The following is a 16,279-nucleotide window of genomic DNA, read 5'->3' on the forward strand; positions in this document are numbered from 1 at the left end:
AGGAGAGACTTTCTTTTAAATATAGGTTGGGTTTTTCTGGGGGAGAGCTGCTAGAGTTGGGGATGACTGGAGAAGGGGGTTAAAAATAGCCACAGAGATAACACTTCCTGATTGCTCATTAAGTGCCAGCCGCTGTGCCCAACGCCGTGTGTGCTATCTGGTTTAGTCCTCATAACAGCCCTATCAGGTAGGTGCTGCTATCCCTGTTTGATGGTCGGGAAATTTGAGCTCAGGGAGGACATGGAGTTTCCCTAGCATTCTGCAGCTAGTAAGTGATGGCATCTGGATTAGCAGAGGGCATGGTTCCAGAAAGAGAGGCTCACCCACTGCTTTAACCCTGAAGCGTCCACCTTAAAAGAGTGTTGAGTGTGGGTAAGGCAAAGTCTTGGTTACTGATAAGAGGAAATAATAACATTAGTGCCTTAACTGGGTACAGTGCTTTACCCTTGACAAAGAACTTTCAGTTGAGCCCCATAACAACCTTGAGAAGCAGACAGAGCAGGTTTACCTCCATTTCATAGATGAGGAAATGGAAACAAGAGCTCACAAATAACACAAAACAGGCAGGACTCAAACCCAGCTCTGTCTTTTTTCTTTTTAATATTACAGAATATACCTATTAACATGGAAATATGGTCACAATGCAAGAAATTATTGTAAAATAGTATGTAGAGTATGATACTATTGGATTATTTCACTTTTTTTAACATCTTTATTGGAGTATAATTGCTTTACAATGGTGTGTTAGTTTCTGCTGTATAACAAAGTGAATCAGCTATATGTATACATATATCTCCATATCCCCTCCCTCTTGCAAACCCAGCTCTGTCTTACTCCAAGTCTTCTGGGTTTTTTTTTTTTTTTTTTAAAACACTCTGGAGCATTAATAAATACTAGGATTGGTCTACATACATGCTCGGACTTCATAAATCCTTTCACTTTGGAAGAAAAAAGTTTTTTAGATTTTAAAATGAAGATAATAACAGAACTTTCCAAAGAGAACAACATGACTAAGTTTTCAAGTTGTGAATCATACAGGATTCAATTAAACTGAGAGGAGCTTCCTGTGCCCTGGCTGAGCGTTTTGCTTTATTTTTTCCCTGGCGGTTATTTGTTTTCTTATCATGTATTTGCTTGCTGCAGGACCACACAAAACTCTGCTCTGAAAGAGAACCCGGATGGAATCTCCAATCCAGAGCAGATGGGTAGGCCTGACGGGGCAGAAACTGCTGCCTCTATCATGCGCTTAAGAGCTGATCAGACAGGCCCAGCGACTTGCCACTCAAAGCCACCCTTGGGACAAGCCTGAAATCCAATCACTTCTTTCAGTTTGGGTACCTTTCTGAAGCAAGAAAGAAACCAACTGAGGTGGTACATTGTAAGCCGAGAATTTAGGATTGTCTTAAATATAAATTTAATTTTACTTTGAGGGTCTTCTCTGAGTCATCTTTTGAATATGGCTCTGTCTTGGGAGAGAAAAGGCAAAAGGAGAAAGTGACCAGGTGGCAGGTAAAGGCCAAGGAATTGCAGCGAGGGAGGCCCCTGCCAACACTCTCCTCTGGTATTAGTGATCCGGGGAAACTTCTATAGACAACATGCAGCTCAGCAATGCATCCAACGAAAGACGGCATCTTTCCTATTTCAAATGATAAGTTACTGCAGAGGGCGGGAGAGTAGTCGAGGCAGTGGGCTGCCCCTATAGGCAACTTCTTTGCCACTCCATCTGCTACCCCAAATGCTAAATCTTAGAAACAACACTGCTGTGAAAGATTAAAATATATTTTCTACGACTCAGATGACACCAAGTCTTTTGTAGATGCCAAAATAGCTGCTTTGAAAAGAGTTGAAGAAATATCAATTAGGAACTCAGTCGAAGACACAGAAAAATTTATGTATTCCTGCTGGTCGGTCTCCAAAACTAACTGAAAAAAAAGATTGTAATAATGAAAAAATGGAATATATAGAGGCAGGAGATAAGGTCTTTTTAATGGCTGTTATTTTCTGAAATTTGGGGATGATGATTAATAGATACAGGTACACAAACGGGAAAGGAAACTGTTTTATGATATTCATAATTAATTTTGGATTTTTAGGGCTATATATGATTCACAGGGAGCAAGCTTCAGAATTTCATTTCTGGTTTAATTTTTTTTAGAGGGCACTCACTCCTTAGTGATGAATTTCTTAGTGAAAAAGAAAATCGTTTTAAGAAATTAGGATTTGAAAAAAGTCTTGAAAATAAGACTCCTCAAAAAATTCCTCAAGAGACTAGGAATTGTACATAAAAAGAAATTATTTAAGTTCAGAGGCATATTCTTACAAGTTTCACGAATGCAATTTATAATTACATGAATAATTACATAATCGTAGGAAATACATTTGAGAAAAACTGCCTTGCAATGCAAGGTAAGCTTTTTTTTTTTTTTTAAGTCAAAATGATGTATTCCTTTCCAATTTGGCAAAGTTCAGACTTCTGATGAAGTGATTCTAAACCTGAGATAATCAATGAATCTTTTGTGAGATGAAGATTGATAAATTGTTCCACATAATCCCGCTTCTGTTTTTTAGACTATTTTATCTACCATTTTCAATATTTTGGCTTCTGGCACAGAACAAGAAAAGGAATTTAAAACAAAAAAATTAGTCAGGACAGATTTAGGGTAGAGCCATACCATTTAGACAAAAAACCCAGATTTTCACTATACTTATGTTAATATCAATAATATGTTAACCTTAGTTAATTATATAATATTTAATAACATACAGATATATTAACCTTAGTATGTGGAGTCAGGGATGAGGCTTTTCCTCTGTGTGAAGCCATTTCATCCTTTCCCCTCACCTTTCCCATCTATAATGTGGGATTAATAGCCTTTATCTTTAAGAAATTAAGTGACAATTTCTGGTTTGCAGAAGGAAATAAATTGGGTCTCTTTTAGGCTTTTGAATTTAATGGTATAATCTCAAATCTATCTTCATAAATCTAATAAACACGTAATAGCGGTCCCTTAAATTTAAATGGATTTAAATCTAGGCTTAAAATAGGATTTCAAGAAATGTTCATGCTCTTGCTGGACAGTGGGACTTCTAAACGTCTAAAGCACCACAAGAAAATTCCCCCAAAGGGTGAAAAATGCTTCGAATACTATGTAGAAAGAAGAAAGCCACTCAAACAAACAAACCCAAACCCATTTACCTTATGAAAAGGGAAGCGAACTTGATTTACAAATCATTTTGATCTTTAAAAAAATACATAAAAAGGACCCATTCATTTCTGAGACAGGAGCACAGGGTCTCACTATGTGGGGTGGGGTGCGAGGGGAATCTTAATGTCTAAGAAACCGAGGCAATTTTTACAAGTTCTCCATAAGCAGGTGCCAAACTCAATTACCCTCTTGAGAATATTTCTCATGTAGCAGCTGAAAAGGGGGAAGCTCAGATAGGGAGGCTGGGGAATTGGATCCGTCTCTACTGATAACTTCCTCCCGCTCTGTCTTCTTTCTTTGGTAACTAAAACTATCTCAACACAGGAAATCAAGAACACATTTATAATTGTTAAAGGGGCTCCACAACGGAGAAAAGAGCTTCTGACATAAAGGTAGAAAAATATTTTATTTTTTGAAATGTTATCCCGTTTCAATTGCTGTAGACCAAAGAATATACTTGCCAGGCAAGAATAGGAATCATTAAGTCTGTGATCCAAAGTAAGACGTTGCACCATCTCAAAGAGGGAAGCGTGGTCAAAGTTACAGGGGTTGGAAGAGATAAATTCATCCATGCCATGTTTTTGAGCTCTATCTGCGTCTGTTCATTTATACATGTAGAGAGAGACACAATTTAGAGAAACACATCACATTTTCTTTGACATTTCAAATACACAGGAATTCACTAGGCATTACAAACGCTAGCTGTTTCCCCGTTGCCTCCCACCAACATCCCCAAGATATTCTTTTTTATACCTCCCATTGTCAACTTGCATCACTTACTGGTGAGTTTATTGCATTTCGGCAAAAATATATTGGCATCAACATGTTTATCAAATGATCACAACTCCAGTGCATTTATGTTGTTCTTGAAAAACTAAGCACACGACCGTAACTTCGCCTGCATTTCACCAAACACTGAAAGCAGATCGGATCTTTGCTTATAAAAGCCTATTTAGCTTTTAGGTTTTTAATAGATTCTGCCATTCCAGTGGTTATATCTAGAGCAATTTCTCTACAATTATTGGGATTATCTGGAAAAAAGGGTTATGCTGATTTTCAGCCAAGTGACAATATTTTTATCCTCCCCTTCCAAATCCCCGTGGCCGATTTGGTTGCACAAAGGGTTTGGGTCCCCATCTTCCAAATTAAAACAAAATAATAACAAAAGATTTTCATTGAAACCTGGAGAATAAGTTCAACGGGAATTTAGTTTGTGATAGCCAAGGATATTGCTTTATAGTGTGCTTACTCAGTTAGCAAAGCTTATGAAAGACAAACAAATTTTCTCAGCAAGAGCTATGATCTGCCATTTATTGTGAATTAATAGTCTCAATGTATTCACACTTTTCCTTACAGGGTGAAGGCTGTAGGCAAAACCTCCTAAGGGCTAACTAATTAATCTCAATATGTGTAACTAAAATAGTCTATATCCAATCGGCAAAATAACTCAGAGAATCCGACTCGAGTGAGACCAAGCAAATCCCAAAGAGGAAGGAATGAAGGTCCTAGACATTAAAGGAATCGGCTCACTCTGTCTCATATTTACTCACTGTCCTGAAATGCTGTGAAGAAAAAGAATCTTAAATCAAGCAAGAGTTTATTCATCCCCTTGCGTGCAACATTCTACTGGAATACGGGCACCTGCCAGGGACCAGGGATGCTGTCAGGACATGGGAAAACGGATTTCTGACTTGAGAGGGTATTTGAATAATATTTTCAAAAGTGGCCTTCATCCCAGGCAGTTTTTTTTTCCTCCCTGCTTGGGGGATGGCTGAAAATGGGGATTATAGTTGCAGTGTGATATTAAGATGATGATTTTTCCTCACATTATTAATTTTGTGTATCCTTCCAACCTAAATGCATGGTATGTCAGATGTATGCCCTCTTTTTGTTGGGTTTTAAATCTTCAGTCATCTTTCATAGAAGCAGCAAGTGGTCAGTGTTTGAACAGGACGTGTTGTTTATGCCCAAGACACACAGAAGCAACGGTTACCAGAAGGCAAGTTGAAGAATGTCTGTTTTAATAGCCAAATCTCTCTACTAATAGGATAAAACACAAAATTCTGGAAGGGATATCACATGAGCAGGAATTATATTAGACAATCTGAAAGAATCCTCTTTGCTGGGTTAATTGCCTCAGATTTGTCTTCAGGAAAGTGCTTTCAATTTGAGTTTAGGTGCTTTACCTAGGAGGATTCTTTTGTTTGGTAATTTGGTCTCCAAGCTATATTTCTCCTTTGACTCAGGATGGCTAGAAAGAGAGGTGGCCAGGAAGTTGGTACCGGGGAGAAAGCTAGCTGCGTGTGTGTGTGTGTGTGTGTATGTGTGTGTGTGTGTGTGTGTGTGTGTGTGTGTGTGTGTCTCTGTCTCTCTCTCTCTCTCTCTCTCTCTCTCTCTGGCTCAAAGCAAGTGTCTTAAACCTGCTCCAACTTTAGCTGTCCCCCTGCAGGATGGCACTCCTGTAATCCAGGTGATACTGCTCCGTCCCTCAGGACCATTCTGCCCTCTCGCCCCCATCCTGTCAGTCCCCGGAGAAACTAACAGTGGGGTACACCCATTGCTTGTCCTGTTCCATCCTCATAAAAAGCTTCAGTCGCTCTGTGCCTCCCAATTCTAGCAGATAGATGAGGCAATTTGGCTCGCATCAGCTTCTTGCTCTCAGGTTTCCCAAAAGAGGCTGTAGGCTGACAAACCGGTCGGGCCCTTTACTTGGCCAGTTTGCCTCTGCTATTTTAGTGTTCTTCAATTATGATGGTGCAAACAGTCATTTAGCCAGGGAGAAGGGGGCTCTTTTGTAGCTGTTAAAAATATGCCCCACGTTTGAAGTCTCTTCCTCTATTTGCTGAACCTCTTGAAAACTCTGTGATGAACTATTTTGCATGGCTGCCCACTCAGGAAATGGATCTGGAAAGAGAGTTTGCCTCCTCCGTGGAGACCTGGATACAGACCTACCCCCTCCCACCTCCCCCATCCATCATCACAAGACGGCTTCACCCTGCTAATTCTTGGCTTGGACTTCATCTAAAGAACAATTTCATTTTTACTCACATTTTAAAGCAGGTTTTAAAATATGCTTAAAATCCGCCTGTTTTCCTTTTCCGAAAGTAACCCTATCAACATAAAAATTCCTTTTTCCCTTCTTCCTTCTTTCCTCTCTGTCAGTTCACATGGGGGTGACCGAGCCTGGGACTGATTTAGGAGGTCTGGGTGCTCCTGTGAGCTCCGCTTTTAAATAGGTGTGGGATACTGGCTGAAGTGTTGATCTGTCTGAGTCTCAGTTTCCTCGTGTGTAAAATGAGCCGAACTTTTAGCTCCCTTTCTGCTGCCACTGTCATTTAATCATCCTTAAGGTCCCTTTACACCTTCCATGGGATGGAGCTTAATGCAGTGGGAATTTCCAGCAAGTAAACGAGCAGCCCTTGGATTTTGCTTACACAAAATCATCATTTACTCAGAATTAGGTTCATTATCTTAATGGTTCCAACAACTCAAGAGTGCTTAACAGGGTGGCTGGCTCCCAGGAAATTTCTGAGAGTTTCACTGAGCTTATTACATTCAGACAAAAAAAAAAAAAAAAAAAGAGGAGCAGTAGGCCAGGAATGCTTTTTTAAGGTGTCCAAGGAAGGGCTGTGATTTTGATGCTCCATCCAAGCAGGGATTTTGAAATGTTTATTCTCTGCTGTGTTCCCAGCACCTAGAACATACCTGGCACACAGCAGGCACTCGAAACATATGCGTTAAAATAATGAATTTATCTCACTGAGATAAATAAATGTGCTCTCTAAACAAATATTTTCTATTTCTTGATTTTAGGAAATGTTGATACACTAAATTCAACAGGAATAGTTTATTTGAGCTAGGATAGCAGGTGATTCAGTGGGTGGGCTTAGAGGGTCACGAAGACTGAATTTGAGGCCAGCTCTGCCGTTACAGGGTATGCAATGTGAGGAAGTTGATGAGTGTTTCTGAGTCTCATTTTCCTCATTTGTAAGTTGAGAATGGGGTTTGGGTCTACCCTCAGAGAGGATTGTTGACAGGATCTGATAAGCAGAACCTGCAAAGCACCTACGTGCCTGGCATATACTAAGTGCTCAAAAACCTTAGCCATGAGTGAACGGGCAGGCTTCTTGGTGCTCCCAAAGCCAGTTTGTTTAATATTCTTAGGGAGCCAAGGCTGTCACTACATTGATGGCTATTAACCTATATTGTTAGTTATAGGTTGCTTCTTAAACCATATTGTTTCTAGGAAGCTGGGAGTCCTTCCCAAGCTCTCTGCTTTATGCTTCTCCTCTGCCCCTGTATAACCAGTTCCTATTCTCTGTCTCTGTTTTTTGCTGGGTGATGTTCCAATTTCTCTGTGGTCAGAACACACACTTAAATCCCCTGGTAGATAAAATGTTCCTTGAGGGTAAGCTTCTGATCTGTTACTTCCCCTGGCAGCTCCCAGAGGAGCCAGGTCCTTAGAAGGTGTTTATTAACTGACTTACTCTGACATTTGCATCCCAGGAAACTTCCCATCGACTTTATTAAGGAGTCACACACATGGGGATTCAGATGGCATCTTGCAAATCCCAAAGTGGGAACATGTGTTCTTAGGGGGAAAAAAATCTTATAAAAGGAAACAGAATTCTAGGTGCAGGTGTCTTTGGATACCATTCAGATTGTCTGCCTGTGTCTCCATACATGTCTAGGACCATATGCATTACATATGTTATCTATTTTAAAATAAAACACTGCAGTGGTCCAGCTGTTCCAAATTCTGTTTCAAAGAACTTGTGGGTGCTTCTCAAGCAACACCACCTAGTCATCCTTGCACGGTCCCAGTCTGTTCTTCTACAGTGCTGAACATTAAAAACTAAATGCTCCTTGCAATCGCATTTTGCCCTGTGCAAACAATTGGAATTGGTTGATGAGAGAAAAAGAAAACTCCAATGTTGACATTAGCAAGGGGAAAACAGCCCAGAGCAAAAGGATGAGAAAGTCAATTCCTGGATTCAGGACACACTGGGATCAATTCCCTTGCCAATGTTTGGCATGTGTCAAGGGAATGCAAATGAATTTAAATACTAGGCTGAGCAAAATAGAATTAGGAGGGTAAAGTAGAAGCTTAAAACTCTAATGATGTTTGGATTATCTCTTGCTTTGGGAGACACATACCAATGTTCTTTTTCATTAATATATGTATTTTTTTTATTACTTAAGAAATCAAGGATCGACTGCATTTTAAGAAGTTACTTCAATCTTTACCTTTTTCAGACCTGGCTGAAGAGTTGCTCAGTCCTGCTTAGTTTGTAAGGGCTTCAAATGTATTGAAAATGGGCTATGTAATTTCATAGGCTCTGGAGCTAGGGCATAATTCAACACATCTTCCAAACAATGCTTCTTGTTTCACTTCTGGGCTGTAATTGCATAAAGATTTTGGAGTTCTTTACAGCATGGGCATAGGAGACTGACTTCAGACTAAACTTAGATGAATAAAGCTGATATTGGTACCTAAACTGCATTTATAAACTTAAAAGAACTATCAATGGGTATCCATGACACAGAAGCAGGCTGATGGACATGCAGACTTAGGGAAGGCAAGTATGCTTTCAAGAGGAAACTAATTAAAATTTTTACCCCAAGTTTGCTCAGAAACAATTTTGGTTTGGCATTTAAGGAATGTTGGGAAAATAATGGTTCCTAAAGTGATACGATTATGTGGATTTTATACTCTCATTTAATCTACTTAAATTTCAAGTGATGTTCCTAATTGACCATCCTATCGTTTATTTTGTCTGTGATGTCTGGGTTCATTTCATGTTTGATATTCTTTTTCTCTTTCTCCTTCACAATGGGAAAGAATATATCATATTTTTTCACGATCTCATCTTAATAGCAAGCATATTTGTGTGATCTTTTTTCTGATAGAAAGAAATTTAGATAAGTTTGCAATAAGGTCTACCAAATGGAATTTTCTTGAGTGGGAGGGGAATAATATAGCTTTCCAATTTTCATTTTGTTGAGATTTTTCTATTATCCCAACAGCTCGGGGAATGCATACAAAAGGTCAAATCTTTTTATTTTGTAGTATTACCTGTTAGAACTTGTTATAGGCTAGGGGAAAAATTCTGCTGTGGAAAATAACTATGATTGTGTTGTTAACAAATTGTCTGAGGGAGGCTCCCTCCTCTAATGAATCCCTTTTATAATAAACTAGGGGTAGCTGCTTTATCACTGAAATTTAGAGCACAGTTATGGCTGTTGTTATCCCTGATGGATGCTAGAGGCAAGAGAATAGCTCATGTAACTCTAAAGTCACTGTGAACTCGAACTGCAAATTAAAAGGTGACTTTGTATCTTTCCTATATGGAAAATGTGTGCTTGTCATATCTGCTTGACAGTACAAGAGTGAATGTATGGTTTGGACAATAACGAACCATGACAGTAGTCAACCTCATCAGAAGACATGAAATAAAGAAATGACAATGATTGATGGCAGCTGACTGTTTACGGATTTTTCTAGAAGAGTTTTTCTTGGCATGGTCAAGTAACCAGGGGATGTTGTGCCCTGCCTGAGCTCTGCACAGCAAGCAAAAGACGGGTCCTCCCCTGCCTGCTGCCCTTGAGAAACAACTTAATTCTTTCATGGTGCCTTTGACTCAATCAAGCTAACTTGCATGGCCAAGAGAGGATGGCTTCTTCCGAAGCTATCAAGGTCCACATTGCATTTTGCAGAAATCTCTGGCAATACACCCAAGGGGATAAACATGTGATATTTATTTCAATGTTCATTTTTATAATTCTTCATAAGACAAATGCTTTGAGTAAAAATCGTAACAGAATTTTTTGTCAATGATCTCAAAACAAATAAATGATTTGTAATGTTCCCTGCTGTAGTTACTACATTTTCAATTAATTTATACAGTACTTGATAATATTTTTATGTCCCTGCAATAAGAGCAAACACAAATTTTCTATAGTTGACTCATTAATAAGGTATCTTCCTATAAATCACTATAGGTCATGAAAATACTCAGCTGATTAGTGAATAATATGTTATATGTGTTTGAAGCAGTTAACAATGAAGTGACCCTTCATTTAAGAAGATCTATTGACATCCTAACAGGGTATTTGGAAAATTTTGGCCCTGATTGTGAGAGACTATTCTTTTAAAAAGTCATTTACTTTAGAGTGAGAAGGAAAGTGATACACAGTGTGGTTTGGGGTCACGCAAATTAATATTGAATTCATTCTCTGATGTTGCATTCCTGCAATGTAGCAACTGCAAGTTGACAATACAAGAAGATGCAGCAAAAATCTTCTGAGACAAAACTACAGAAGGAATTAAGGCAAACAACTATTTGGGAGTCTACTAGGATAGCAATGCATTGTTGTGCAAATACATGTAAATTCACGAGAACAAAATTCATTCAGTCATCTATTCATCCATCCTTTCTTTTAATCTTTAAAAAAAGTAGAGCAAAATCCTAAAAGCCCACAAAGTTCACATTCTATGGTAAGCTTTTAAAAATGCCTCATCGGACATGGAAAGGAAAGGAAAGTTAAATTATCTGCTTGAAGTGGTAAAAAAAAAAAAAAATCTGTCTGCTAGCCAGGGGTACATTTATGCAAAAGAAAAGAAAAAAGAAAGAAAGGAGGGATAGAAAGCAAATTAAAGAAAAAAAACGAAAAGAAGAAAGGACTATTATTAAATGGTCAGGAGAAATGATGTGACCTACAACTTCTAAGTTCGCATTCAAAATACTCAAGTACATATTTGCCTGCTCTCTTGACCCATTTTTCTAGCTCCCTCTAATGTCTAGTTTTCTCTCAACACATTTTTGGTGGACAGCTTTTTCCTCTATGAATAAAGGAACTGTGTACTCTCTTTTATTAATAACTCAACTAGTGAAGAGAACGATGTTTCTATGTTTTAAAGTTTCTTTTTTTCTCTTACAGGTGTATTTTTAGAAAAATGAATACAAATACAAATGATGTCCAAAAAAGTTATTGTTGTCATTGTTCTTGGGAGTGCAGCAGAGAGATATTTGAGACCAGAGGTCAAAACCCTCCATGACATTGTGAGATTGTGAATCTGAAGCTTCTGTGAATAAGCTACATGAATTAAATTGGGTCCTTCATGTCCTGTTTTTATGCGTGGTAGTTGCATGTATTACATGTCTCTTTTCAAAATTAATCCTCTCTTGGGTCTTAGAGCACACCCTCAAGCCAGGTAGAATGAATTCTTTCGTGTTCAAATAATGAATTTACTTTATTGTGTTCTGCAATTTCTTGGAGTCTTGCTCCGTTAACATCTTTGGGTTTCCTACCCCCCCCCCTTTCTATTTGTTAAGGTACCCGTGGTTACCACACCATTGGTTCGCTGACCATTCTAACCTTTGGAATGGGAAAGGAAAAACAACAATAGCAACACATCATCAGGGTGCAAAATGATCTGTTTTCAGGCATTAAGCAGTCAGGTAGCTGTGAATTCCACGAAACAAAGGCATTATTTGCCATTTTGTTGTGATGTTTATTAATATTCTTGGAATAAAAAAAATTAGGATATGTTAATGGTTGGCTTTACTCAGAGGATCATTTGATGCCAATATGAAAGCCAAGGAGAGGAGGCAATTATGCACACATCACATGCATCCTAGTTTCAGTATGAAGCTGACATTTCAGACCTACGGTCAGGAAAATAACATGAAAAGTTTTACTACAAAGTCTAGACATGAGGAAGATTTCAGAGGAGAGGGAGGAAGCACATTGCAGGTGTCAGATAATCTAGTCTGATTATCTGAGCTGTGCTAGCTATAGGGGAACACTTACCCTTCAGTCCAGCTAGAAGTTAGCAGGGTAAGAAGGAACAAACCAGAATAACATAAAGACTAGCAACAAGGCTCAGGAAAGCAGACAGGAGTTCTAACCTAGCAGCTAAAGTTCTTGGGTTTGAGCAAAGATTGAACAAGAAAACTTAAATGAAACAAAACAAAAAAACAAAGTCAACCCCCCCCCGCAAACCAACAGTAACCAAGATCCCCCTAACTGCTGAAGACTCTTCAGGTGGTAGCAAAATTAGAACAATTCTCAAAGACACCCAACCTTAGGGATCTATGATGTGATTAACACTTATCAGTTGAGAAACAGACATCAATATGAGACTCATTGCAAGTGATATATCAATCATTGACCAAAGAGCAAAGCTTAAAATACCCCCTCCCCCTGCACTCTTGAGAACGGAGGTGCTGATTTTCCACTGTTCCTCTAACACATTGCACAGGGATCGGGTGTTTCAATGAGAGGCCACTTGGCATAATAAATCGTGGCAACACTCAACTCAATGATTTGGACGTCATTTCCAAGGTAAGCAACATTGGCCTTAAAAAACTGGAAAATTGGAAGTATTTGTTTTAAAAAGTTGTATAGCTAGGCACTGACTTAATTTTTTCAAGTTTTATCCAAAAAAAAAAAAAAAAAGAGAGAGAGAGAGAGAGAGAGAAATTAAATCAACAGCAACACACATCAAAAAAACCACAAAAGAACAAAAAGGTTTAAAAGTTTGGTGGAACCCTCCCAAAATCATTGTAGAGTCACATACAAACTAATGAATAGCAGGATCTATTTTTTTTTCAGTTTTTCCAATTCCATACAAATACTCCACTCCACTCTTAGACGTGTCTTTTCATTTTGAAATCGAGCTTTTGAAATTGCAAAAAATAAAATCTGCACCCAGAAGTCTGTTAAACTGAATTTAGAAAGACCCAAATAAACTCACAATTACGCTCAAGTATCCCAAACTGTAAAATATTCCATTCTCAAGTTTCCCTTGAGCAGACAGCGACATGACAAGACTGGAGTGTTTATTTTTCTCTATCCCAAAAAACCTATCCCATTTCTATGTAGCTTCCCTTTGCCATGTAAATATTAACAAAGTGATTACAAAGTTAACTCATAGAAAAGTTGTTCTTAAAAATCATTCACTTGCAAGAACAGCAAATACTTTGAGCAAATATTCAAAAACAGGGATTTGATGAGATGTGTACAGAATTAAGTATTTAACAATGACCCTTACCTTTTGGAAGTCAGGGAAATCTTTTTAAAATGCAATACTTGATTGTTTTCACTCCTTTTGTTAGAGGGTCTGTGATTGACTTAGCATTTGTGATGTGACAAAATAAATCGAGGTATAGACTGAGAACCAAGTGTCAGTGAAGGATCAAAGTTTGCTACTTTACTACTGTGTTGTAATTGTTTTTCATTTTTCTGTTAACTCACTTTGTAGTACCAGGTGACCAAACTATCCCAGTTTGCTCAGGACTAAAGGGCTTCTGGGACAGAGGACTTTAATGGCTAAAACCAGACAAGACTTGGGCAAATCTGGATGAGTTGGTTACGTTAAGTTTGAATAAACATTGGAGGTTTGACTGAGTTAATATAAAGCCTGATCTATTTAATAGTGAGGGTTTGAATTTACCAGTTTAAATGCAGCTTTGAAATAACTGTTATGTAACCACAATTCTGTGGCAGACCCCACCAAAAATTATGATATATCCCCTACCCCCAGCCATTTTTGGTTGTTTTGCACAACTACTCAGTGCATTACCACACAGTGTAAAATTCTTGGCTCCTGTTTGAATCTTTCTCATGGGTTTTAAATACCCCTAACTGTAAACGATCAGATACAGAAGGCTGGTTTGGTTAAACCCTGACTGGATTCCGATGCTGGTTTCTAAAGTATGGGAACACAGCCTCACTTTCTGGTACTCTGGCTGCAGTTTTTATTAAGTGCCTAAACTAGCATTAGATAGAATCTGGAGCAGCTGAGGCTCTGTTTCAGGGGTAGTAAAGCAACTATGGGATTATTAGGTTGAACACTAGTGGGTTGAAGCTCTGCATAAAGATTGTCATTGACTGCAGGGTCACGGTGTACAGTTGTGCAGAATGGGCACTGCACAACTCAGGAGGCACCATTCACATTTCTGTCTATGGGAAAAGTGTCTCCTGCAGGGCACAATCTGCATGGCTGAAAGTGGTGGCTTCCTTCTTACAGAACCTGGTAAGAAGGAAGGTAGTCCTCATACTCTCTAGAGAACCTCTGTTCCTGGGCAGTGATTAAGGGGACAATAAGGAACAGGGTGGTTCTGCCACCAGGTACTGATAAGTCTCAGACGCATGAATTATCTGACCTTCTCACTCATCTCTCAGCCTCCCTCACATGCTTTCTAGGAATGACATTACTTACCCCACCCCACAAATTCGAACCCTTAGAATTTTGCCTTGGATGCTCCATGTAATAAAAGCTCCCTCTGTCGACTAGAATAGTGACACACCTCAAGCTTGTGTGTACTCAGCTGAATCTTGTAGCTGATTGCCTAATGACTAGATTCTAATTGCATAGCTAAATGGATCCTACCCACGGAGGGAAATGTAAATCGAGAGCCCTTGTGTATTTCCATGAAGGAACATCCATCCCCTCTTCAAGAGCCTCCATTACTATGCTCCTTTTTAAAATCAGTGTCTGGTCTCCATTTAATTTTACCCCTGAATGTCCATCCTCTTTCCTACACTAGAGAGAAAAAAGGGGGCTAATCACGAACCAAGTAGCAATTTCTTAATCTTGGCAGATGATAGAACAAAGACACTGAATGTGAGGTGAAATGACTTCAGAAGAAGTGGAGATTATTTGGAAATAAAACCAGGATTTTCCAAATATCACCTGTGATACATGTTTTATGAGCTTGATTTGGATGGTGGTTATAGTTTGGAATTTTTTCCTGATACACAGTTAATTTCATCTCAGAGGAGTATAATGGGATGTGTTGTTTCTAAATTTATTTAAAAGGAGCCTGTCAGGCAAGGTGAAAGAAGGGATTCCACTATAGAGGAATTATTTTAATTCAATAAAGATTGGGGATGCTTTTATTTCAACTAGAGACTAAACAATTTAAAAAGAGATGTTTCCTTCTCTCTCTTTGCTCTCAAACTTAAATGCCACAAATGTTAGAGAAAAAAGAAAGTAGGACACTTGGTGGTGGTCATGGTCAGAAGGGCTGTCCCTCTTCCCCTGAGTCCTCCTCAACTTATTCCTTATTCTTTCAGGGTTTTCTTTGTGGAAATCCACATGATTGTGTGATTATTTGCAATGTCCCACAAGGAATGCATCTTCCTTTAAAAAGCCATCAGTACTGGACAGGTATCCCTGGGAGCACCTGATGGATAGTATTTGTCATCCAAAAAGAGTTTTTCCCCATCAGTAAAGGTGTTACAAGGTCTAAGAACACAGTCTTACTAGATAAAAACAGACATGGCAGTGGAATTCATTGAAAAGAGAATATTCTCTATTTAGTTGCTGTAGCTACAAAATTATTTGATCCATATTTTTTTAAATTTACTTATTTATTTTTGGCTGCATTGGGTCTTCGTTGATGCGCGTGGGCTTTCTCTAGTTGCAGCGAGCGGGGGCTACTCTTGGTTGTGGTGCACAGGCTTCTCACTGCAGTGGCTTCTCTTGTTGTGGAGCATGGGCTCTAGGCGCACAGGCTTCAGTAGTTGTGGCACGCGGGCTCAGCAGTTGTGGCTCGCGGGCTCTAGAGTGCAGGCTCAGCAGTTGTGGCACACGGGCTTAGCTGCTCCGTGGCGTGTGGGATCTTCCCGGACCAGGGTTTGAACCCGTGTCCCCTGCATTGGCAGGCAGATTCTTAACCACTGCGCTATCAGGGAAGCCCTCGATCCATATTTTAAGAGCAACAGAGGAGAGACAGTGTGAAAGCACGGTGTTCAACGTCAAATTTCCGACAAGGGACCTTCACACTTGCTTTCCCTTTTGCTGTAATTCTCTTTCCACAGATATTTGTGGGACTGACTCCCTATCATTTGGGCTGAAGCTCAGATCATCTGACTTATATTCCCTCTCCCCACTCAGTCACCATTGCATGACATTCTTTATGGTATTTCTCAATGTCTGAAACTATCTTACTCATTTTTTTACTTGTTTACTGTCTAGACTTCCCCACTGGGCTGTAGGTATCCTGAGAGCAGGGATCTCACCTGTCTTCCTCATCAATGTCTTGTCATCTAGACAGTTGCTC

At 39.1% G+C, this 16,279-nt stretch overlaps 1 protein-coding gene across 16 annotated transcripts in view; it reads right to left on the bottom strand.

Annotated features, from left to right (window-relative positions):
• Positions 1-16,279, bottom strand: part of CADPS (calcium dependent secretion activator) — a 481,350-nt gene that overhangs the window by 144,117 nt on the left and 320,954 nt on the right. For 11 of the 16 annotated variants that reach the window (XM_060111559.1, XM_060111561.1, XM_060111553.1 and 8 more), the window contains one exon: positions 3,668-3,804. In XM_060111559.1, the coding sequence (XP_059967542.1) occupies positions 3,668-3,804 (137 nt within the window). Of the gene's footprint in view, positions 1-3,667; positions 3,805-10,687; positions 10,710-16,279 lie in introns of all 16 variants that reach the window. The other 5 variants (XM_060111563.1, XM_060111565.1, XM_060111566.1 and 2 more) reach the window with 2 other exon arrangements.

Source organism: Mesoplodon densirostris, chromosome 10, assembly GCF_025265405.1.
Source record: "Mesoplodon densirostris isolate mMesDen1 chromosome 10, mMesDen1 primary haplotype, whole genome shotgun sequence".
Lineage (NCBI taxonomy): Eukaryota > Metazoa > Chordata > Mammalia > Artiodactyla > Ziphiidae > Mesoplodon > Mesoplodon densirostris.